Source organism: Balaenoptera musculus, chromosome 5 (genome assembly GCF_009873245.2).
Source record: "Balaenoptera musculus isolate JJ_BM4_2016_0621 chromosome 5, mBalMus1.pri.v3, whole genome shotgun sequence".
In the NCBI taxonomy this organism is placed as follows: Eukaryota; Metazoa; Chordata; class Mammalia; order Artiodactyla; family Balaenopteridae; genus Balaenoptera; species Balaenoptera musculus.
In genome coordinates, this window is record NC_045789.1 from 118,528,596 (window position 1) to 118,553,627 (window position 25,032).

A 25,032-nucleotide genomic window follows, 5' to 3' on the forward strand; every position below is an offset into this window, starting at 1 on the left:
CCACGCCTTTAGATGTTGATTACCTCCTGGAACTACTGGATCACAGCTCCTCAGGATAGAATATTGCTATCTTACCACTTATCAGTGATAGGGTGAATATATCCTCAAGATGGTACATCTCCCAAAGTCTTAGTTATAATCACTCCAGAATAATAGTTAAGAGGCATGTAAGTATGGTGGTGCTGATGATGTAATCTTTGGGTAGGCCTCATTCAAACAGTGTAAGATGATCTTCGGCATTCCAACTCTACTCCCTTTCATGATCTCAAGCCAGTGTGAGGTGCAGACATTTTTCTTTATTAATTTGGTTCCACCCAATAAATAACTATTGAATCAAACATACACACATATCCCCCAAGGACAAACAGTAATTCTCAGAGGCAATACATTTAAAACCTATGTTGTGACATTTCTAACTACAAAGTCTTCTAGGAGCAACTCCTGCCCTAAAATGCGGTGCACTGTCAATTTTCCTTTTTTCCATCTGTTTGCTTCAGGCTGCCCTCTTGATGCTTAACTTGTGACCTATTATAAGTCTATCATTTAAAACTCAGTACTTAGAAATGCCAAGAACTGGTAGAAAGTTTGAAATTACACGATTAAAAAAGTGTACAGAGGGGAGGCCGCGGCGGGGAAAATGGCGGACGGAAAGGCGGGAGAGGAGAAACCTGAAAAGCCGCAGCGAGCTGGAGCCGCCGGAGGACCTGAAGAAGAAGCAGAAAAACCTGTGAAAACTAAGACTGTTTCTTCCAGTAATGGAGGGGAAAATTCCAGTCGCAGCGCTGAGAAGCGATCAGCTGAAGAAGAAGCTGCAGACCTCCCAACAAAGCCTACAAAGATCTCCAAGTTTGGATTTGCCATAGGTAGTCAGATGACAAAGAAAGCCTCAGCCATATCCATCAAACTTGGCTCAAGTAAACCTAAGGAAACCGTTCCAACTCTTGCTCCAAAAACCCTTTCAGTAGCAGCAGCTTTTAATGAAGATGAAGATAGTGAACCAGAGGAAATGCCTCCAGAAGCAAAGATGAGGATGAAAAATATTGGAAGGGATACACCAACATCAGCAGGACCAAATTCCTTCAATAAAGGAAAGATGGGTTTTCTGATAACCAGAAGCTATGGGAGCGAAATATAAAATCTCATCTTGGAAATGTCCATGACCAAGACAATTAAATGATGTGTTTTGAAATTGGGGTATGGGGTGGGTGTAAAGTTAAAAGGAACAGTTTCCTTTTTTAAAGAATGGTATAAGACTATCTTTGGAGCCGCCTTTTTTTTTCTTTTTCTTTTTTTAAAGATTGAGTGGTACACTAATAAATGAGAATTTGAAATTAAAGGTAATTTATGTTTTATATACAGATTTCAAGACATTTGCTAATTTTGTAGTTTCATGTGATTAGTTTCCGAAGGTTATAGATGATTAAAAAAATCAGAAATGGTACCTTTCTAAGAATTGCATATTTTTTTAGACACAACTACTAGCACATTAAGAGGGAAGCAAAAAGTTGTCTATTTAAACTGTAGGCAGTTACTCTCTAACTTAACTCCCTTGTTAACCTAAAGTCTGGCTCCCAGGAACAGCCTTATAGAGAAGGGAGTATTGTATTGGGAGGAAAATGTTGCTGGACTATTGACTGAGAAAGTAAATTAGATAAAAATGAAAATACAGCTTTTTTTTTTTCCTAATGGGCATTTGTTTTGTTTCGAATCATCATAAACTAGTTATTGCATTGCTATCAGTGGATACAGATGCTTAGCTCTTTAAAAAGAACATTTTAAAATTTTATGTAAACTGTTGAGTATTTAAAATAGCCCACTTCACTTTAGAGGGTCTTGTCTACCTTTGATAGTCTTCAAAGAACAACCATTCGCTACCAAAGTAAATCAGTATTTTGAATGTGCTTCTCTTGATTTTTGTTATTAGCTAGTTCCTGTAAGCATTTCCACCAGATCTTCAGGCAAATCATAAGGAAGCTGTTTCTTTTAAAATAACAAACCACCACCAAAAATTTAAATGTACATAATAGTTAAATATTTGGCTGTTCTTATTTTTTAAAGGATATAAACACCAAAAAAAAAGGCAACATTGTATGAAGATGGAAAATAAGAAAGATGCACTTTCTGTAACTTTATCAAAGCATTTTATGTTACTAACTTGTGAAATCCAATTTGATTTGAACTTATTACAGGAATTCTTATTTAGCACAATAATATGGTTTCTTTTAACTGTACACATATTAACCAGTGGCCTCTCAAAAGCACATTTTAGATACTGAAAATAAAAGGAAAGAAAATGCATCTTTAAACATATTTTATGGAATCTTTGACCACATATACTTTGTTAATCTTTGTGTTGTAGGATTGTGTTTATTTTGTATTTTTGTATATGAATTCTTTTTTTAATGTGACAGTTAAACACATCTTTAAAAGCATAGTCACACATAAAAGAAACATATAGTATAATGATTTCCTTGAAAACTCTTACAATGTTAGATTTGGAGGCAGCTTCAGACTGTTTAATTGGTGATAACTACTCGCTGAGCTCTTTTAATAGGTAATAACTCCAGAGAAGCAGCCTGTATATATTCCTAATACTTTGTTCACTTGCATTTGAGTTTAGAGTAAGCCCCAAGTAAAACAATGGAAATGTATATAGAACGATTAGTTCTTACTTACATGGTTTAATTATATCAAGATACATGAATTTAACTTGCTTTAACGTAGGCAAACTTCCCATTTTTGTTCATTTTTTTTTGTTTGTTTGTTTTGTTTTTAATTAATTAATTAATTAATTTATGGCTATGTTGGGTCTTCGTTTCTGTGCGAGGGCTTTCTCTAGTTGTGGTAAGCGGGGACCACTCTTCATCGCGGTGCGCGGGCCTCTCACTATCGCGGCCTCTCTTGTTGCGGAGCACAAGCTCCAGACACGCAGGCTCAGTAGTTGTGGCTCACGGGCCCAGTTGCTCCACGGCATGTGGGATCTTCCCAGACCAGGGCTCGAACCCGTGTCCCCTGCATTAGCAGGCAGATTCCTAACCACTGCGCCACCAGGGAAGCCCCCATTTTTGTTCATTTTAATGTTTATGTTGAAATAATATCCCAAAACGACTGAGATGAATGTCTTTACTAAAATACCAATAAATTTGTCAAACTCTAAAAAAAAAAAAAAAAAAAAAAGTGTACAGTCAGGGTTTAGTCAAAAATTTTTTTTAATTAATTAATTTTTGGCTGTGTTGGGTCTTCGTTACTGTGCGCGGGCTTTCTCTAGTTGCCGGGAGCGGGGGCTACTCTTCGTTGCGGTGCACAGGCTTCCCACCGTGGCGGCTTCTCTTGCTGTGGAGCACGGGCTCTAGGTGCGCGGGCTTCAGTAGCTGCAGCACGTGGGCTCAGTAGTTGTGGCTCAAGGGCTTAGTTGCTCTGCGGCATGTGGGCTCTTCCTGGACCAGGGATCGAACCTGTGTCCCCTGCATTGGCAGGTGGATTTTTAACCACTGTGCCACCAGGGAAGCCTTTAGTCAAATTCTTGAGCAAGGTGAACTGAAGGGCATTCTTCTATAATCTCGAAATGAGGAAGGGAGATAGTATGAGTCTTCATTATCCACAGCCCAAATTATTTTTCAAGAGTGCTCTGTCAGTTACATTTGCAAAGAAATATAGCACAATTGTTATAATATGAATAAGTCCAGAAATGGTGAAAGAAGGGCAAGTCTGTCTCAGGAAGTTATGAAAGGTTCCAGGGAAGAAATAAGTACTCAACTGAGACCTAAAGGATCTTGAGAGAACCTAGTAGAATCAAAGAAGTGCAAGGAGTTCAGTATAGCTAGTGTGGAGTAAACGGGCAAGAATGGTAGATGAGATTAACAGTCTGGGGCCAGATCATGAAGAGGATGGGGGCACCTGAAAAACTCTTGGTGAGGAATATCACGATTATATTTTCATGTTAGAAAAACTATTAATAGGCTGGAGGTTGGACTGGAGTGGGAAATAACTAGACGCTATTGCAATAGTCAAGGGAGATGAGTTAGGAGAGATGATTACTTGATGGATTAAGACAGTGAGAATGGAGATTAAAAAGAGAGGTGGATTTGAGAGATCCTTAAGGAGATGAGTCAATAGAATTTGATATTAGGATAGAGGAAATGAAGGAAATGTAATATAGGGGTACCCATGGATTCTTGACTTGGGCAACTGGGTGCTATTATCTGAAATAGGGAATGAAAGCAGGCTGGTTCCAGATGGGTGGGAAGAGATATGGCACTAAGAATAGGGAATGGTAAAGATGCCCACGTCAATTTGGGACATAGTTAAGTACCTATATGAAATCCAAACGAAGATGCTGTTGCTTAAAAGTGTCTAACCTGAAGATATACATTTGGGAGTCCATGGTGCCCAGGATACTTAGTAGGCAAGTCCATCATGGGGAAGAGATTGCTCAAGGAGACAAGAGGACTAACAACAAAAGAAAATGGATAGTTTGGAAACACAGAGGGCACACATAAGAAGAAAAATATTTAAAGTGCATCAAAGAGGTAGTTGCAGAACCAGGAGAAAGTGGCACTAAGGAAACCATGGGTAGAATTAATGGTGTTATTTTTTTAAATGTAGAGTATTTTTTCCCTCATTCTCCAAACGTTTTAAATTTCCTGAAGGCAAGAACCATGTCTGAAATTTCATTGTATTTTCTTCAGTGCTCAATTCAGTGAAGGGAACATTAAATGTTCAATAAATTCTCATTGATTCAGTCCCAGGTACTCTTCGCTTATACCGACCTAAAACGTTTCTTCGTTCTGTTTCTTCAAATAAACGTTTAGAGTTACCTACGAGTTTAATCAGTTTTTATAATCTCTATGTTGTACCTGCAACAGCTTTGAAATGAGTTCCAAAACCTTACTACTTATTGAGGGATCTGTAGACAGTGGGTTTTTCATTTGCTACTGTTCCTAAGAAACAAGTTATTCCAAAACAAAGTTTAGCCCATTTCCCAAGCATTAGCTTGCAACTTAAAACCTGTTGAAAGCACAGTTAAGGAGGCAGCCACATTTTTCTCACCACAATTAACCACTAACCGGGTCAACGTGTTTATTAAGGCTTTCATTTTATTAATAGTCACGAAACAACCAGCTGGGGGATATACATTCATACCAATGGAAGTCATTTAACTGCAAACAGATGCTAAAGAGAACTGCGTATTCGCAAGGGTTTCGAAGCCAGGCAGTACAGGTTGTTTTCTCTGAGGTAACAACTCCTAACTTAAAGCCCAGTCCTTGGTGGATTCGCGTCCCTGAACTTAGAAAATACTGAATAAACAAACGACCAAGAGTATCAATAACCACCTCCACCTGAGGAGCTATCCCTTCCTTCCCTCTACACCACACAGACCAACCTGCAGCCACCTTTCTCCAACAGCTAAGCCACAGCGCTCTGCTCCCGCCTTAAGAAAAATGGTCAAGCTCCTGCTCTCGCGGGATCTTGCGCCTCCGAGTAAGTCAACTGGATCGCGCGCCCCAGCGAACCCCCGCGGGAACACAGTTCGGCAGGTCCGGAAAGCCGGGAAATCGCGTGCGGGGGCGGAGCCAGCTCGTTGAGTAAGAAGGCGGGGCCCGCTCCGAGGAGGCGGGGCGGGGGCGAGGCGGGGATTGGGGCGGGGCTCCCAGGACCTGTTGATCGCAGGTGTCGCTGCCCTGACTGGCGGTGTTGAGGCGTGTGCGCATGCTCCGTGCGCAGGATTGCGCTTTGGGCGGCGGAGACCGGTTGCCTCTGCTCTAGTTCTCGGTGAACCCCGGTTACGGTGGCAGCTGTTGGCGTGTCAGCCTGTTGTCAGCTTGAGGCGGAGCTGGGCCAGCGGGAGGTAGAAGGCCCGTATTTCTCTACCTGAGCCACACGCTCCCCTCACTAAAAGGGCAGAGCTCAAGGTAAGTCTCCAAAACTAGTCCCTGGATGGAGGTCCAACGACCTGCTACCCCCATGGGCCTGACTCGGAGACCCTCATTCCAATCCCAGGCCTCGTCTCTCCCCTCGCAGCCCCGCGACCTCCTCCCCCGCCCCACCCTCCTCGGGGCAGACTCAGGGTTCTTTGCCCGGGTTCCAGCGCCCGAGGTCACGCAGCTTCCCCGCCTTCTTCCCGCCGCGTCCGGGATCTGGCGGAGATGCCTTTGGCCAGGCTGGGGGCGCGCGCGGAGGGAGGAGGTGCTGTACTTACTGGGTCGTGGTTGTTAGTTGCTGCTGTGTTTGAGGGCTGGCCAGGGGCAGAACCTGGGATCCTGCTGGGTCGCTTAGTGCATTGGGATTATGAATATTACGCTTACCTGGCGCCTGCCCCTCACTTTTCAAGCCACTGCCTCTCCCGAGCAGCAGCTTTTGAAAGGGGTCCAGGTAGTTATGTTGCCCTCTTTGGAGAAGAGATGATTCGTGAGAATCTTTGGGCTGGTGGTTTCTGGGTGGTGGTAGTAATTTAGAAAGTTAATGTTTAGCTTCTAAATGGCGACTTATGGGACGTTAACCAAACTACTTTTAAACATCGTTGGAGAACAGGAAGTACTTGCACAGGTGTAATACGAAGGGTTTCTAAAGCCTGCAATCTGAGCGTGCTCTGAGGTTTTGTTATCCTGCTACAAGGTTTTCTTTATCAATGCGAAGCCTGATTAATGCTTGCAAAATGTACTGCAAGGCTTTATTTGTTAGATAGAAGAGTTTGCCAAATGTTTTCTCATCTGGAAAAAAATATGTATTTTTTTGCAAGGAGTTTTCAAGGCTGTTTCTGAGGGATGTTTAAATTTAGCAGGGTCTTTGTGATTAAGGTCTGATTCACTTTTAGTTCTGTTCTTTAAAGAAAAGCGTTGCTAATTCTCAATATTTAAAAGGAGGAGAAATTACTAACAAAATTCTGATTGAAATGAACTTTTGGCTAAGTTAATACTTCTTGTTAGTTTAATTTTCTATGTCTTTTCAGTTCCATGATGATGGTCTAGGTATAAATCCTTAATCTTGTAAAGAGAAACTAAAACAAACGAAACTTATTTTGCAAAATCAGAATATATGATTTATCTACCATTGTCATAATTCCAAATAGACAAACTCACTGTAGGTAGGAGTTAATTATGTTCTGAAAAAACAAGGTTTTTTTGTTTTTATTTTACATTTTAGACGTTTTTAAAACGAGCTCTTTGGACAATTTGTTTAGGTTCATGATTACTGGTGATGAATCATGATGGTGATTTATTCAACTCAACTCACTGGTAGTTAGTGTATTTTTTACTAGAGTGTGAAAAATAAGCAACCAAGAACAGATCTTTCCGTTTCCCTATTAACTAAAAAAACCTTTTTATAAATGTATGTAGATTGCATATAGTTCATGGAACTTGACACCAATAGTCATTCATTAATATTATTTTCTTTAGAAGATACGAAAAAATAGTTTTTACAAAGAAAGCAATTTTAATGGTGGAAGGGCACCATTTTTCACCTAGTTTTCTTTTTCTTAAAAAAAAAGAAAAAATCACAAAACTTATAGTTTTAGTATGTGCTGTGGTTCCAGATCTTTTCTATTATTTAGTGTCAAATGTTTATTTTAAACTGTGTAGTATCAAATACAATTTTGGGATCATGGTTTAGGAGTTTGTTTTAGCAAGACAGAGTTTAAAGATGAAAATTCTGTTTTAAGGTAGTGTACACATTCAAAAGTCAAAATCACAGTTATTTTCCCTGCTGGAACTGTTTGGAACTCACCTATCATGCTAGAAAGGACATTTTTTACCCTACAATTTTGCAAAAATATGTTTGAAATCTATAAAGTGGTAGATTGAGCTATCCTACAGGGATGTTTAGTTACTAAAATATTTAGCAGATCTTGGTATTTGACAGCTTTAACTATAAGGTTTTTCTTAATTATAGTCCCTAAGTCACCCTACAGTAAGGTAACTTAGATATTTCATCTGGAAGTATTTTGAACACAGGGTGTGCTAGATGTGTTTGGGCTCAAAAGATTGTCAGTATAGCCTACTGTTGCTCATGAGCTCTTGGATTAAAGGAGGAAGTGTGCTAATTTATGTCATATTTGGAGAGATAGCTACTAATTAGTGATGATACATATGTAACAGTGTATTATTAATTTTGTACAGATGTAACGATTTTAGAAAATTTTGCATTACAGTATATGCACACAATAGGAACAAGAAATGTTCTACCACAGATAAAATCGTCAGAGGTTATTTGAACTTTAAATAACTATTTAATATCCTAATCTTGGCTAGTTATTTTCTTTAAATAATAGGAGTACTACATATATAGAATATTTAGGCTGAAGTATTTGTTCTTTGCTTTTCCAAGTTAATCCATATCCTCTATCAGCAGTTCTTTTATAAACTAAGGGTACATGATTAGAACTGTGGTCTGTGGTTAGGACTGAATTTTAATGTAATTGTTTTTCTTTGGAATCATATACATTCTTTTTTTTTTCTTCCTTTTTAATTTTAGTCCCATGAATTTTATTTTGTGCTTTACAAACATTATTCTAAGGCGTCCATAGGCTTCATTAGGCCATCAAAGGTGTCCATGACATACCCCAGAGTGCCACAAACCATTGCATATAGTTGAAGAAATTTTGTTTTAGATGAGTCACTTCAGAAAAGTTGCTTCATATATTTGTAATTCATCAGAAAATAAAATGTTATACAACATAAATCATATTTCAATATCTTAGCTGTTTTAATGAATAAAGTCAGTTAGCTGTTGTGGTATTTTTGAATTAACTTGGAAATAATTACATTGGTCTTCTATTTTTACAAATATTGACCTGCAAAAAGCAGTTTGAAGAAATACTTTTCCTTTGGAATTCGGAAGGTTTTTTTTTTTTACTTACTTTTTGTGCTTTTCCAAGCTAGCAAATTTATTCAGTAAATATTTATTCACCTATTGTTGTATGCTAGGCACTAGAGATTGGAAAATTAATAAGACAATGTTGAAGTAGTCAGAAATAAGTTCTACCTTTCCTAAGCCTTGTCTCTGGCTATTCCCAATCCTCCCCCAACTGCATTGAGTTTCCAAAGATAAAATAGTCTTTTTCTTACACCCTTGCTTTTGCAAGGTGCTGCTTCCCTTCTCTTCCAGCTTCCCAGTTATCCATACCACACCTGTGAATTATCTTCATTTTTGGTTACCACTGTATTTTTTACATCTCATTGTTAAAGATTTATATTGTGTCGCTATAGAGGGAAGAGGGAAAAACTAAGGGAATGAAGATGATATGTGTATTGCATCTTAAGTGTAAGGAGAATACTGGATGGACAGCACAAGGGTTGGTAATGCAGGTGCGGGGAGCATTCTTACGACCCAGAGACATGATGTGAGCAATGTCAAGGTGCATTTTGGGTGCGCTAGTTATTGTTTATGGCTGGATGGATTGTCCTGTTATTTATGAATTAAAATCGTCATTAAGGAAGTTTTGAATTTTTCTGAAAAGTTGTACGTAGGTTGAATTTTTCTAAATTAAGTCTTCTCTGTTGCTTACATTGGTATTTCAGAGTTGCTTTCCCTTTCTTTCTGATGCATTGCCTTCTAATATTGTAACTCATTTCTCTTTCTCTAGCCCAAACAGCTTGTAAATGAATGTTTAAAATAATACTATGGTGAATCCACTTGTAAAGTGAAGCATTCCCAAACATTTTTTTGTAAATTAGAATTTTTCATATTTTAAGTTTTCTTAAAGTAGGATAGCTCTATAAATGAAACTGCTTTTTTTCTACTAAGAATGACTTATTAATAGATTTTAAAATTTAGAAATTAATACTTTATTGTACAGTTTATCTGATGCCACTAATCTGGATTAAGGCTTTAGTCAAGATTGATATGTCAGTTTAAGGAAATGGAGAAATAATAAAATGGGGTATAAAATATCATAATACAGCTTTTACTTTTTCTTCAAATGTGTATTTATATTGTTAAAAAATCATTTTATATCGAAGATTGTGTTTTTGCTGTCATTATAATTAGCTTGCCTTTACCGAGTGCCTGCTATGTTTTGGGCATTTATTAGGTATTTTATACATGGTTGACGATTCTTATAATAATTCTATGAACTTTTTAATATAGATTATGATTACAGATGATGGACCTCATCTGCTTTTAATGATTGAGTAGTTGAGTAATGTGCTTTGTTGGCGGAAGCTTTTCAGAGGTAGAATAATTGGGAATCATGAGGTCCGTATCAAAACATGGATTCCATCCTTGTCAAGAACACATCAGGGCATTCTTTGTTTACCAGGTACTTTGTGCTTTGGCTTCTTCTAAACTTCTCAGCCTGCACAATAAGCTCCTGCCCCTTTAATGATGGCCCTCCCTGTTTTTAGGTGAGCAGGCTGTTTGAACCCTGGAAGATTTTTCCTCCTATAAGGTACTGCTGTATAGGCCTGAGATAATCTTACCTCCTTGTCAGTATAGTACTGACACTAACCTAGCTGCAAGGTGATGGGAAATTGTCCTGTACCCTTAGTGCCTAGGTCATCTTTGTTGATTTCAGAGGGTTTGTTGATTGAGGTTTCACTTTATTTCCTGAGCTTCATTCAATAAGTATTTAATAACTACCTACCATGTACTATGCATTGTTCTAGATGCTTGGAATTCACTTTATATTCTAAGAGGATTGGGAGGAGAAACAATAATAAACAATAATAAAAATAATGAATCAATTGTATACTATTTTAGTTGGTGAAGAATGCCAAGGAGAAAAGAAAAAATAGATCAGGGAAAGGGGAATTGGGAACGTGGAGTGGGTTGCAATTTTAAATAAGTACAGGCCTCATATAGAAGGTGATTTTTGAGCACAGCAATCATGCAGTGAGCCAAGGAGAAGCCCTGTGGGTATCAAGGGGAAGTGTATTCCAGGCAGAGGAATAGATAGTGTAAAGGCTTTAGAGCAGGAGTTTTCATGGTGGCCCATGAAGCTGAAAAGGAGAATGTAAAGGGAAAGTAGTTAGAGATGAAGTTAGAGGTGAGAAGATGGGCGGGTGTTACATAATAAGAAATATATATTTGGTATCTGGCTGTTTCCTGGCACACAACTCCTAAAACTCTTGGAATCTACAAAGTGATAAAAGTTTTCTGTGTGCTAATGAGATGACTGGTGGCTGGAGGTTAGCCTCAGGGTGGGAACTTAATTGCCAGGAAACCAACCATGTGATTAGAGGATTGGAACTTTCAGCCCCCCCCTCCCCCCGCCCCCCCCCCACCCCTTCAGGGAGGCGAGAGGTGGAGATTGAGCTACTCACTAATGGCCAGATATTTAATCAAGCATGCCTACGTAATGAAGCCTCCATAAAAAGTCCTAACTGAAGGGGTTCAGAGAGCTTTTGGGTTGGGGAAGTTGTGGAGGTGCTGGGAGGGTGGCGTTTGTTGAGAGGGCATGGAAGCTCCCCTTCCCACATACTTTGCCCTATGCAGGTCTTCCATCTGGCTGTCCCTGAGTTGTATCCTTTTAAAATAAACTTGAAATCTACTCAAGTAAGCTATTTTCCAGAGCCATGCTAGCAAGTGAATTGAATCCATGGAAGAGGTCGGTGGGAACCCCTAACTTATTGGTTATTGATCAGAAGTACAGATGACAACTTGGGACTTGTGGTTGGTGTCTGAAGTGGGGGGGTCAGTCTGGTGGGACTGAGCCCTTGCCTTGACTTGTGGAATCTTACCCTAACTCCGGTAATGTCAAATTGAGTTAAATTATAATTTCTGCTGAGCATTAGAGAATTCCTTGTTGTGTAAAAACCCACACATCTGGGCTCAGAAGTGGTGTGAGAGTATAGAGTAAAGTGTTTTTTACTCTTAGCAGGTTGTATGGGCTTTGCAGGCCACTATAGAGACTTTTTGGTTTTTAATCTGAATTAATAAGGACCCATTACAAGGTTTTGAGCAGAGGGATGACTTTATGATTTAATTTTAGAAGGATTTCTTGGTCTAATCTTGGGGATAGACTGTAAGGGGTAAGGGTAGAAGCTAGGAGATAGTTAGGAGTCTGTTCTGGCAATCCTGGGAAGAGCTGATGATGGCTAAGACCAGAATAGTAGAAGTGGAGGTGGTGAGAATTGGTCACATTCTGACTGAGATATGCAAGAAAGAGGAGTCAAAGATGATACCAAGATATTTCTTCTGAGCAACTGGGATGATGAAGTTACCATCAGCTAAGATGGGGAAGAAGATGTAGGTAAAACAAGAGTTCAGTTTGGGACTTTGTCAAGGCAAAGGAATGTTAGGTTATGCCTGCTTTGGCATGCTTTTCTTCTGAAGATGATGTCTTAAAGCAGATTGCCATAAGCCATTGCCTTTAATGTTCATACTCTGTGTCCTGGATACACATGCACTCTTGTTTTTCTCTAATTAGTTACCAGTGAAAACTTGTGATTAGTAAAAGCCAGAAGAAATAAAGCACAGTTCTTTATTGTACGCAAAGAAACTGAGCAAAAAAAGTACAAAACATTGAAAATTACTTAAAATTTGCTGTTTTTGGTGGTGGTGGTATAGATTGTCCTTATTGCTTTAGTTTTATTTTCTGTGTTTGTTTTATAAATTTTCTAGTATAGTCTTCTCCAGTTCCTCTATTTGTAGAGTGACAGTGGTTTTCTCTATCAAAGGACATCTATTCTTCAATTATCTTTCTTACTGTAATCCTTCAACTTTATAAAAATGAGATAGCTCTATAACGAATGAGTTTTTTTTATTGCTTTAACTTGCTACATATTTATATATAGGTGTATGTATCTGTATACCTATAGATAGCTTGCAATCTAGTTATCTAAAATAAAGCCTTAAATACTTTTACTAGTAAGATGAATAGTTGTAATATATCAGTGAAAAGTCTTAAGTGTGTCCTTGAGTAGCTGTATTGCTTATTTGTGAAAAGATATTAAAATGAAATTTCACTTTACAGTTTGATGGCTGGGCCAGGGTACTATTAAGAATAACTTCAGTTGCTTTATTAACAGTGATTCTGTACGACTATACTACTGCTATTCTATCCTACTATACCTAGACTGTAGTTATTTCTAATTTCCTTTATGCAGTATTTATATGTATTTTAGATATCTATATAAAAAATAAATACTATTTTATAATCAAAACCCAATATACTTAAAAGAACAGATAAAGGAGTCTCATGGCTTTATCAGCTATTGTGTTAGTTTCCTAGGGTTGCTGTCACAAAGTACCACAAACCAAACCAGATAGCTTAAAACAATAGAAATTTATTCTCTCACAGGTCTGGAGGCTGGAAGTGCAAAATCAAGGTGTTGGCAGGATTGGTTCCTTCTCAGGGCTCTGCATAGAATCCTTCCTTGCCGTTTTCTAGCTTCCAGTGGTGGCTATCAATTCTTGGTTTTCCTTGACTTGTAGCTGTATCATTCTAACCTCTGCCTGTCATCTTCACATGGTATTCTGTGTGTGTGTGTGTGTGTGTGTGTGTGTGTGTGTGTCTTCTAATGACTTCTGCTAGTCTTTTGGATTAGGCCTCATCCTAATGACCTCTTCATAATCTAATTACATCTGCAAAAACCCTGTTTCCAAATGAGGTCATGTCCAGAGGTTCTAGAGGTTAGGTCTTCAAAATATCTTTTTTTTTTTTTCTTGGTGTTGGGGGGTGGGGACACACAATTTAACCATAAAATGAGTCCAATTTAAGCTATTATTACCATTTACCTAGACTGTCCTAGTAGCCTAATCAAATCACTGTTTGTTAGAATTTGAATAAATTCTATGTAGCCTAGTCTTCTCCGTTTTAAAAATAGGGAAAGAAATTTACCCCAACTAAAGACTTTAGTGTGCTGTAGATTTCCTAATTATTTAAGGTACTGGGCTTAAAATTTGGGGGAAGAAAATGGAGTTAGTATCTAGGGTAACGAAGGAAAGAAGCCCTGGAATCTTGCTTTTTGGGGTTAACTTATTACTGGTAAAGCACTGATTCATAAGAAAGCAGCAGTGATTTTCTTTCTCTCCTTCCCCCCCCCCCTTCAAACTCCTGGCACATTTTCAAGTTCAAATTCAAAATTTTAAATCATAAGTTTGAAATACTTGCGTAAGATAAAATTGTCAATCCTTCTCAGACTTTTCCAATTAATTGAAGAGGAGAGAATACTTCCAAACTCATTTACAAGGCCAGCTTTACACTGATTCCAAAGGTAAATAAGGACACTATAAGAGAAGAAAACAATAGGCCAATATTGCTGATGAATATAGATGCAGAAATTCTCAATAAAACATTAGCAAACCAAATTCAATAGCACATTAAAAGGATCCATCACCATGATCAAGTGGGATTGATCCCTGGGATGCAAGGGTGGCTCAACATTTGCACAATCAATAAGTGTGATATACCACATTAATAGAAGGAAAGTTAAAAATCATATGAGTATCTCAGTAGATGCAGAAACAGCATTTAGCAAAGTTCAACTTACTTTCAATATAAAAGTTCTCAACAAAGCAGGCGTAGAGGGAACATACTTCAACATAATAAAGGCCATATTTTTAAGCCCACAGCTAACATCAGACTCAACTCCAAAGCTTTTTCTCTAAGATCAGGAAGATGAGGGTGCCCACTCTCACCACTCCTATTCCACATAATACTGGAAGTTATAGACAGGGCAGTTAGGCGAGAAAAAGCAATAAAAGGCATCTACATCACAGAGAAAGAAGTAGAGTTTCTCTGTTTACAGATGGCACGATATTGTATATAGGAAATTCTAAAAGCCACCAAAAATCTTTTGGAACTAAAAAATAAATTCAGTAAAGTTGCAGGATACAAAATCAACATACAGAAATTTGTTACATTTCTATGCACTAACAATGAATTGTCCGAAAAAGAAAGAACTAAAACAGTCCCATTTATAATAGCATTAAAGACAATAAAATACTTAAGAATAAATTTAACCAAGGAAGTAAAAGATCTGTACACTAAAAACTATAAGATGTTGATGAAAGAAATTGAAGCCAAACAAAGAAATGGAGATACCCCACGTTCATGGATTGGCAGAATTAATATTGTTAAAATGTCTATACTACCAAAAGCCATCTATAAATACAGTGCATTTCCTATAAAATTCCCATGATATTTTTCACAGAAAGAGAAAAACCACTTCTAAAATTTGTAGGGAACCACCAAAGACCCAAAGCTATCCTAAGAAAGAAAAACAAAACTAGAGGCATCACACTTCCTGATTTCAAACTGTAGTACAAAGCTATAGTAATCAAAACAGTATGATACTGGTGGGGTGGCCAAGGGTTGCAGAGTAAGAAGACCTTGAGCTCGCCTCTTCCCATGAATACACCAAAATTACAAATATTTACAGAGAAACTATTAGTGAGTAAAACCAGAAGACTAGCAGAAAATACGTTCTACAACTAAAGATATACACGAGACAGGTAAGAGGGCAGAGATGCAGTATAGTAAAGACCCATAACCCCCAGGTTAGACACCCACAAATGGGAGGATAACTACAACTGCAGAGGCTCTCCCCAAGGAGTGAGTGGTCCATACCCCACATCGAGCTCCACAGCCTGGGAGTCCTGCACTGGGAAGATGAGACCCCAGAACATTTGACTTTGAAGGCCAGTGGTGCTTACTTTCTAGAGAGCCAGAGGGCTGTGGAAAATAGAGCCTCCCTTCCTAAAGGGTACATACAAAATCTTACATGCTCTAGGACCCAGGGTAAGCAGTAATTTAAAAAGGACCCTGGGTCAGTCTGAGTTGCTGATCTTGGAGGTGTTCCTGGAGAGACGGAAGGCAGCTGGGGCTCATCCTGGCCATAGACAGTGGTGGCACCATTTTTGGGAGCTCATTCTACCACATGGACATTGGTGCTGGCAAGCATCATTTGGGACTCTTCTCTCTAGCTTATTAGTGCTGGGACCCGGCCAGGCCCCCTGGCCTGTCAGCACAAATACTAGGATGCCTCAGGCCAAGAAACTAGCTGGCCTGAGGCTCAGCCCTACCCACCAGCAGGACTGCTGCTCTAAGATCTTATGAGCCCACAGCCACTGTAGGACCCAGCTCCACACACTGGTGTGCTGGCACTAGCCCCAGGACCCCACAGCCAGGGACCTTAGAACTCCACCCAAGAGTGGGCCAGCACTAACCCTGGGATCCCCTGGGCCTCAGTCTCACCCACCAGCAGGCCAAAGCACCAGCTCCAGGAACCTGTAGCCAGGCCCCAGGACCTGGCTCCGCTCACCAGTGGGGCAGCACTAGCTCCAGGATCTGCCCTTACCTGCTAGTCACTGGGCAGGAACCAGGCCTGGGAACCCCTGGGCCCTGGCCCCACCCATCTGTGGACAGACACCAGCCCCAAGACCAACACAGCCCCTCAGCCAGCCACCTTGGGATCTGGCCCCACCCACCGGTAGGCTAACATTAGCTTTGGGATACACCAGACCCCACAGCCAGCTGTGTCAGAATGGGCTCTGCTCACCAGCATGCCCACACCAGTTCCAAGATCCCCTAGGGCCCTGCAGCCAGAGAACTGGGAACCCAGCTCTGTCCTCCAGTGAGCTTGCACTAGCCTGGGATCTCCTAGGCCTGGCCCCATCCACCAGCAGCTCGCCACCAGATTGGAGACATGTTGGACCCCTCAGCCAGCTGCCCCAGGATCCAGCTCCACTCACCAGTGGGCTAGCAACAGCTTTGGGACACCATGGACCCTGCAGACAGCTGTGTCAGGAATTAGCCCCATCCACCAGCAGGCTGACTCTAGAATGAAGACCCCCACTCCTGCAGCCACCCACTCCAAAACCTGGTTCCACCCACCAGTGGGGTAGCAATAGTTCCAGGACTGCCTCCACCCTGGGCCCCACAGCCAGCAGCCTTGTGAACTGGCCCCACCCACCAGCAGCTGGCAGTCTCCACGCAAAACAGTGCCTGGCAGTCAACCAGAATGGCAGCCAGCCATGCCTAGTAGACTGCCCACAGTAGTCAGCCCACCACAACAGCACACTCCCTTCTGGTCGTTAGAGCTATTTCAAGAGCACACGGAACATTCTCTGGGATAGATCACATGCTAGGCCATAAAACAAGCTGTGGTGGATTTAAGAAAATTGAAATCATATCAACCATCTTTTCTGACCACAACTCTTTGAGACTAGAAATCAACTACAAGAAAAAAACTACAAAAAAAACACAAACATGTGGAGGCTAAACAACCAAGGGATCACTAAAGAAATCAAAGAGGAAATTTAAAAATACCTAGACACAAATGAAAATGAAAACACAACAATCCAAAACCTGTGGGACACAGGAAAAACAGTTCTCAGAAGGGTTTATTGTGATACAAGCTTACCTCAGGGAAGAAGAAAAATCTCAAACAACCTAACCCTACACCTCAAGGAACTAAAGAAAGAAGAACAAACAAAACCCAAAGTTAGTAGAAGGAAACAAGTCATAAAGGTCAGAGCAGAAATAAGTGAAATAGAGACTAAAAAAAAAGCACTAGAAAAGATTAATAAAATTAAGAGCTGGTACTTTGAAAGGATAAACAAAACTAATAAACTAATAGCCAGAATCATCAAGAAAAAAGAGGAGAGGACCCAAATCAATAAAATCAGAAATGAAAAAGGAGAAGTTACGATCGATACCACAGAAATAAAAAGGATCCTAAGAGATTACTATGAACAATTATACACCAATAAAATGGGCAGCCTAAAAGAAATGGACAAATTTCTACAAATGTACACCCTTCCAAGACTGAACCAGGAAAAAATAGAAAATATTAGCAGACCAATTACTGGTAAAGAAATTGGATCAGTAATTAAACAACTCCCAAAAAATGGAAGTCCGGGACCAAATGGCCTCACAGCTGAATTCTACCAAACACTTAAAGAAGAGTTAACACCTATTCTTTTCAAACTATTCAAAATATTGAAGAGAGGGGAACACTTCCAAACTCATTTTACGAGGCCAGGATCACCCTGATAACAAAACCAGGCAAAGATATCACAAAAAAAAGATTACTGACCAATATCACTGATGAACATAGACACAAAAATCCTTAACAAAACATAAGGAAATTGATTTCAACAATACATTAAAAAGGTCATATGTCATTGTCAATTTATCCCAGGGATGCAAGGATGGTTCAATATCTGCAAATCAGTGTGATTTCCCCGTTAGCAAATTGAACAATAAAAATCATATGTTCGTCTCAGTAGATGCACATAAAGCTTTTGACAAAATTCAATATCCATTCATTATAAAATTTCTCAACAATTTGGGTATAGAGGAACCTACCTCAACATAATAAATGCTATGTATGACAAGTCCACAGCAAACATTTCACATAACAGTGAAAAGCTGAAAGCATTTCCTCTAAGATCAGGAACAAGATAAGGATGCCTACTCCCGCCACTTTGATTCAACAAAGAATTGGAAGTCCTAGCCACAGCAATCAGGTGAGAAAAAAAATAAAAGGAATGCAAATTGGAAAGGAAGAAGTAAAACTGTCACTGTTTGCAGATGAAATGATACTATACATAGAAAATCCTCAAGATGGCACCAAAAAGTACTAGAGCACATCAAAGAATTCATTAAAGTTTCAGGATACAAAATTAATATGGAGAAATTTGTTGCATTTCTATACATTAACAATGAACTATCAGAAAGAGAAATTAAGAAAACAGTCCCATTTACAATTGCATCCAAAAGAATAAAATACCTAGGAATAGATCTAACTATGGAGGTAAAAGACCTGTACTTGGAAAATTGTAAGTCACTGATGAAATAAATTGAAGACAATAGAAACAGATGGATGTGTTCATGGATTGGAATAATTAATATTTTTAAAATGATCCTACTATCCAAGGCAGTCTACATATTCAGTGCAATCCCTATCAAAATACCAATGGCATTTTTCACAGAACTAGAACAAATAGTTCTAAAATTTGTATAGAAGCACAAAGACCTTGAATAGCTGAAACATTCTTGAGAAAGAAGAACAAAGCTCGACGTATCATGTTCCCTTACCTCAAACTATACTGCACAGCTACAGTCATCAAAACAGTATGATACTGGCGGAAAAACAGACACATAGATCAATGGAACAAAATAGCCCATAAGTGAACCCACACTCATATGGGCAATTGATCTACCACAAAGGAAGCAAGAATATACAGGGGAAAAGACAACATCTTCAATAAATGGTCCTGGGAAAACTGGACAGCTACATGCAAAAGAATCAAACTGGATTAATCTGTCACACCATGCACAAGTATAAATTCAAAGTGGATTAAAGATTTAAATATAAGACCTGAAACCATAAATTCTGGAGGGATACATAGGCAATACTCTCTTTGACATCAGTCTTAATAATATTTTTGGGGATATGTCTCCACAGGTAAGGCAAACAAAAGTAAAAATAAACAAATGGGACTACATCAAACTAAAAAGCTTTTGTACAGTGAAGGAAACTATCAACAAAAGGAAAAGGCTACCTCCTGAATGGGAGAAGATATTTGCAAATGATATATCTGATAAAGGGTTAATATCCAAAGTATACAAAGAGCTCATACACACAACATCCAAAAAACAACCTGATTAAAAAATGAGCAGAGGATCTGGATAGACATTTTTTCAGAGAAGACAGACAGATGGCCAACAGGCACATGAAAAGATGCTTAACATCACTAATCATCAGAGAGATGCAAATCAGAAGCACAATTAGATATCACCTCACACCTGTCAGAATAGCTGTCAATAAAAAAGACAACAGATAACAAGTGTTGGTGAGGGTGTGGAGAGAAGGGAACCCTCATGCACTATTGGTAAGGATGTAAATTGGTCAGCCACTGTGGAAAGTAATATGGAGATTCCTCAAGAAATTAAAAATAGAGCTGCCAAAAAAAAAAAGAAAAAGAAAAAAAGAACTGCCATATGATCCAGCAATTCCACTCCTGAAAAAAACAAAAACACTATTTTGAAAAGATGTATGCACCCTTATGTTTATTGCAGCATTCTTTACAATAGCCAAGATACGGAAGCAACCCAAGTGCCCACTGTAGATGAATGGATAAAGAGGTGTTACATATATATATATGTATACATGTATATATAAATATATACATACAATGGAATATTATTCAGCCATAAAAAATGAAATCTTGTCATTTGTGACAACTTGGATGGACCTAGAGAGCATTATGCTAAGTGAAATAAATCAGACATAGAAAAACAAATACTGTATGATTTCACTTATGTGTGGACTCTGAAAAACAAAACAAATGAACATACATAGCAAAACAGAAACAGTTGTGGATATAGAGAACAAACAGGTAGTTGCCAGAGGGCAGAGGGTCGGAGGAAGGAAAGAAGTAAGTGAGGGAGCTTAAGAGGTACCAACTTCCACTTGCAAAATAAATGAGTCATGGGTATGAAATGTACAGTGTCGGAAATATAGTCAATAGCTATGTAATATCTTTGTAAGGTGACATATTGTAACTTTTTTTTTGAAATGTATAGAAATACCAAATAACTTTGTTGTGTAACAGGAACTAACATAATGTTGTAGGTCAGTTATACTTCAAAAATGAACAAACATAAAATAAACTCAATAGACAAATAGCAGATTTGTGGTTACCAGAGGTGGGGGGTGGGGGGAGTGGGGAAACTGGATGAAGGTTGTCAAAAGGTACAAACTCCTAGTTATAAGATAACTAAGAACTAGCGATGTAATGCACAACACGACAAATAGAATTAACGCTGCTGTTTGTTATATATGAAAGTTGTTAGGAGAGTAAATCCTAAGAGTTCTCATCACAAGGAAAATATTTTTTCCTACTTCTTTAATTGCGTATCTATATTTGATGATGGATGTTCACTAAACTTATTGTGATAATCATTTCATAATGTATGTAAGTCAAATCTTTATGCTGTACATGTTAAACTTACACAGTGCATGTGACAGTTGTATCTCAATAAAACTGGAAGGAAAAAAAAAGAATCTGAATACCCTTTACCTATCACTTTCCATGCCGGTCCCCACTCGTTCTCCATAGCCCCCACTTCTCCAGTCTAAGCAACCACTTATCTACTATCTGTCTCTAGGTTTCTCTCTTTTGGACATTTTGTATGAATGGAATCTTATAGTGTGTGGTCTTTTGTGACTGACTTTCAATTATCAAAATGTTTTCAGTGTTTATGTTGTAGCATGTTTAAGTACTTCGTTTCTTTTTATGGCTGAATAATATTCCATTGTGTGTTTGTATATATACACACACACACACACACACACACAGTATTTTATTCATTCTTTAGTTGAACATTTGGGTTGTTTTTCCACCTTTCAGCTGTTATAAATATTGCTGTGTTAGCTCTTTTCTGCACAGCTTCCCAAATATTTATTGAAAGAATAAATATAGAATCATATTTAAATTCCTAGAATAAACCTTACTATTTTTTCCAATGGTACATTATTCTTTTGACACATTGATAGATTACATTTGTTAGTGTTTTATTTATAAGTTTTACATCTTTAATCACATGTCACACTGGTCTGAGGTTTTTCATGGTTTGATATTAAGGTTATGTTAGCTTCATGACATGATTTGGGGTTCTTTGTATTTTATTTTCATGTGGCCTGCAGTATTTTAACATTAGAATTAACAGTTCTTTAAATTTTAGGTAAAATTTAACTTTGAATCCATCTGATCCAGATGCCATTTTCAATGGAAGAACTTTTGTCTCCTTTCCATTTTCTTGTAGTCTTTAAAAAATTTTTCTACTTCATTTGAGTTAATTTTGGTAATTTGAATTTTGCTATGAAATTACCTGCTCCTTTAGATATTCAAAGTTATTGTCATAAGATTTAAGTGGTATTCTTTTATATTTCTTTTGGTTGCTCATCTATATGTGGTCATTTCTCCTTTATCAATCCTATTCATGTTATATTTCTCTTTTTCTTTTTTCTTTAATCATGCTTGTGAAGATTTTGTTTATTAGCTTTTCAAAAGTTTGGTTTTAGATTTATTTTTTCTTTCTGTTGTTTGCCTATTAATGGGCTTGAAAAATCAGTTTCTCTCTCTCTCTCTCTCTAAAGGTTTCACAGTTTTCATCCTACTTCCTTTCTTCCTCACATCATGTTTGGATTTTTGTGTTATCTATTGTTTTTCTTTCTGGGTTTTTCAGCCTTTGATTCTGGAAAAATCTTAATCTTTCTAAAAGTGTCTACTCTGTTTACTTTCTCCCCTTTCTTTCTGGGAATCCTTTTAGATAGTTATTGACACTTTTAGATTTCATCTGTGTATCTTAGCTTTTTGAAAATGTTTATATTTTCGACTCTGTTTTTTTAATACTTTTAGGAGAATTTCTAGACCTGAACTTACTGCTCATTAGTATGATGTTTCCTTCTATTCATTTTGCTAGTTAACTCATCCTTTGAGTTTTTTCTTTCAGCAGTTTCAAAAATGTACTCATTCAATTGGTGGATATTTATTAAGTTTATTTTAAATTTGTGTTCCCTTTGGTCTGTTCATTCTGTTTCCTGTGGTGTAGATTGTTCAGTTTGTTGCCTTTCTCTCATAATGCTCATACTCTGCAAGTATCTGGTTATCTTTTTCCTGGGAGTACCAAGTTATAAGCTAGTAATATTTACATGAGGAGAAGAATGAAAGCATTAGGCTCTGATTTGTGTTTCTTTGGATGATTTCAGAGAGCAGAGGTGGGGACGTAAGGGCTTGATTTGGGGTGATATGGCTTAAGAGTTGATTCCAAAAAGAACTTCCTGTTTACTTGGTTAGAGGCGTGATCTTCTCCAGGTCCTACCATCCTCTGTTCTCTTTGTGGAGTAGGGTGAGGATAGAACACTCAGGGGCCTTGCAGGTGTCTGTACTTGTTACCACTTCCCAAACCAGCTGTTGTCTGATGCCTACCTGATTTTTCTTTTTTAACATTTTTATTGGAGTATAATTGCTTTACAATAGTGTGTTCATTTCTGCTGTATAACAAAGTGAATCAACTATACATATACATATATCCCCATATCTCCTCCCTCTGGCGTCTCCCTCCCATGCTTACCTGATGTTATAATTTCCTTTACTCTCCAGATGGCCCTGGGGTGGTAACAGAGCTTTCCTGTTTCATTGCATTGTGTGGGGTGGGAATTCTCTGCCCAGAGCAATATGAAGAATGGAAAAGGTCACAACTAAGAAGACTTTCCCAGTCTGTAACACTTGGCCCTCTCTATCTCTTGACTGCTGTTTCCCTCCCATTCTGGAAGCCAGTTACTTAATGCTTCTCCTTATACTATCTGTTGCTTTTGTATAATCTCCAGAGTTGGGTTGGAGGAAGAGAACCAGGAGGACATATAGTTTGACATCTTGCACAGGAACAGAAGCTACAATATTTTAAAATTATCTATTTGTGTCTGTGCCCATCACAAAACAACTCATTATGGTAAGGATTGTTTCATGTATCTTATCACAGTTCAGGGTAAGACCTGGTGCCTAGTTAAATGATTGTTGAAAGAGTATCATTTCAAAGGATTCTTCCATTAAAAACACAAGTTAACTACCGATACAGAGCTTTCTTAATGTTGTAAAATAATAACTACATTTATTAAAAATTTGTATGAAAGTTTTTAGGATCATTTAGATCACTTTAGAGGAAGTTACAATCCACAGAGTTAAAACAAAAAGAAGAAAATTAACATAATGTAGTGTTTTATAATTCTTGAAACATTTAACCTATGTTAAACAGGGCTGTTATTCTTGTCCCAATTTTATAGATGAAATTATGAATCAGAGATGACAAGAACTTATCTAAGACCAAACAGCTAATAAGTGATGAGCTAATATGTGGGGCTGCAAACAAGTCTCCTGACTTGAATTCTGTAAAGACTAATGCTTTTCTTCTTTATTCCTCAGTGCTTTGCTATCTTAGTGGCTATTTGATGAATGGAATTGAACTGACCTATAATGTTCTGTCCTCTCATGTTTTTGTGCTGGGAAGTGAAACTCAATGGCTTTCATGGAGAATTTAAATTTAAAGCCAAAGTCCTTAGAAAGGGCTTTTGAGGCCCTTCATGATCTCTCTCTCTTTCCCATCCACCCTTTTCATCTATTCTCCTCTTTGTTCATATTTATTCTGCCACACTGGACTTCTTACTACCCTCCAGTATGCCAGGCATGCAGTTCACTCTGCTAGAAATGCCTTCTCCAGAGTGGCATCTTCACCTCCTTCAAATCTTTGTACAAAGGTAACGTTCTCAATTACACTTTCCAAGACTATCCTATTTAAAAGTGCAAACCATCTCCCATTATATACACTTCTCATCCCCTTTGCTTGAATTGTTTTTCCGTTAGCACTCAGAGCATAACTCTTCTAGTACACTCTACAATTTATTATTCACTGAATTATGGTCTGTCTTTCCTCATTAAAATGTCAGTTCTAGTGCCTGGCATAGTACATGGCTCAATAAACATTTGTTGAAAGAATGAATGCAGGAAGGAAATTCAATTGATTAAAGTAAACTTTGCTAGTAATACTTGATTGTTTTTAATTTAGAAGTTGAACATTTTGAAGTCCTTTTAGCCAGGAGTATGTGTTCATGAATAGTGTGGAAATTTACTCTAATTCACTAAGATTTGTTTATCAATTTAATGTTTCTTCTGAGTTTTAATGCATGTCAATTTACATAAAATCTATTGACTTTCTTGCAGAAATGATGTGATTCTCGATAACATAGATAACAATATAGAGTCTCTGTAGAGTCTCTGTTTAGTAAACAGCAATATAGTATTGGCAGCAAAGTTAGTATTATTCGAAACACTACCTGAGATCTAAGTTGATTCTAGTTTTCTTTAGAATATGAAACCATCATATGACCATTGAAATCTTGAAGTAGGTAGCGATTGATGTCACCTTGATATGTTTTGAAAATTTAAATGATGAACTGTGTTTTCATTTTCATATTTTAAGAAGAACATTGTTAGTTCCAATCATTTTATGATTATATATATAATATTTTAATTATGTACTCAATATTTGTGTTCATATAGTAAAGTAGGAATTTTCTTTAT

The 25,032-nt window shown here is 38.1% G+C and overlaps 2 protein-coding genes across 4 annotated transcripts in view; both read left to right on the top strand.

Moving 5' to 3' along the window:
* Positions 1-621: 621 nt before the first annotated feature.
* Positions 622-2,079, top strand: LOC118895243 (PEST proteolytic signal-containing nuclear protein-like). Its single transcript, XM_036852118.1, is given in 2 exon segments — positions 622-1,091; positions 1,094-2,079. Coding segments are annotated over 2 exon segments (534 nt in total). The 5' UTR covers positions 622-637; the 3' UTR covers positions 1,174-2,079.
* Positions 2,080-5,664: 3,585 nt separating this feature from the next.
* USP53 (ubiquitin specific peptidase 53) overlaps positions 5,665-25,032 on the top strand; it is a 72,166-nt gene continuing 52,798 nt past the window's right edge. For 2 of the 3 annotated variants that reach the window (XM_036852973.1, XM_036852971.1), the window contains exons 1-2: positions 5,665-5,912; positions 23,286-23,407. The gene's annotated coding sequence lies outside the window, so the exon portion shown is untranslated. The remainder of the gene's footprint in view (positions 5,913-23,285; positions 23,408-25,032) is intronic. The other variant, XM_036852972.1, reaches the window with a different exon arrangement.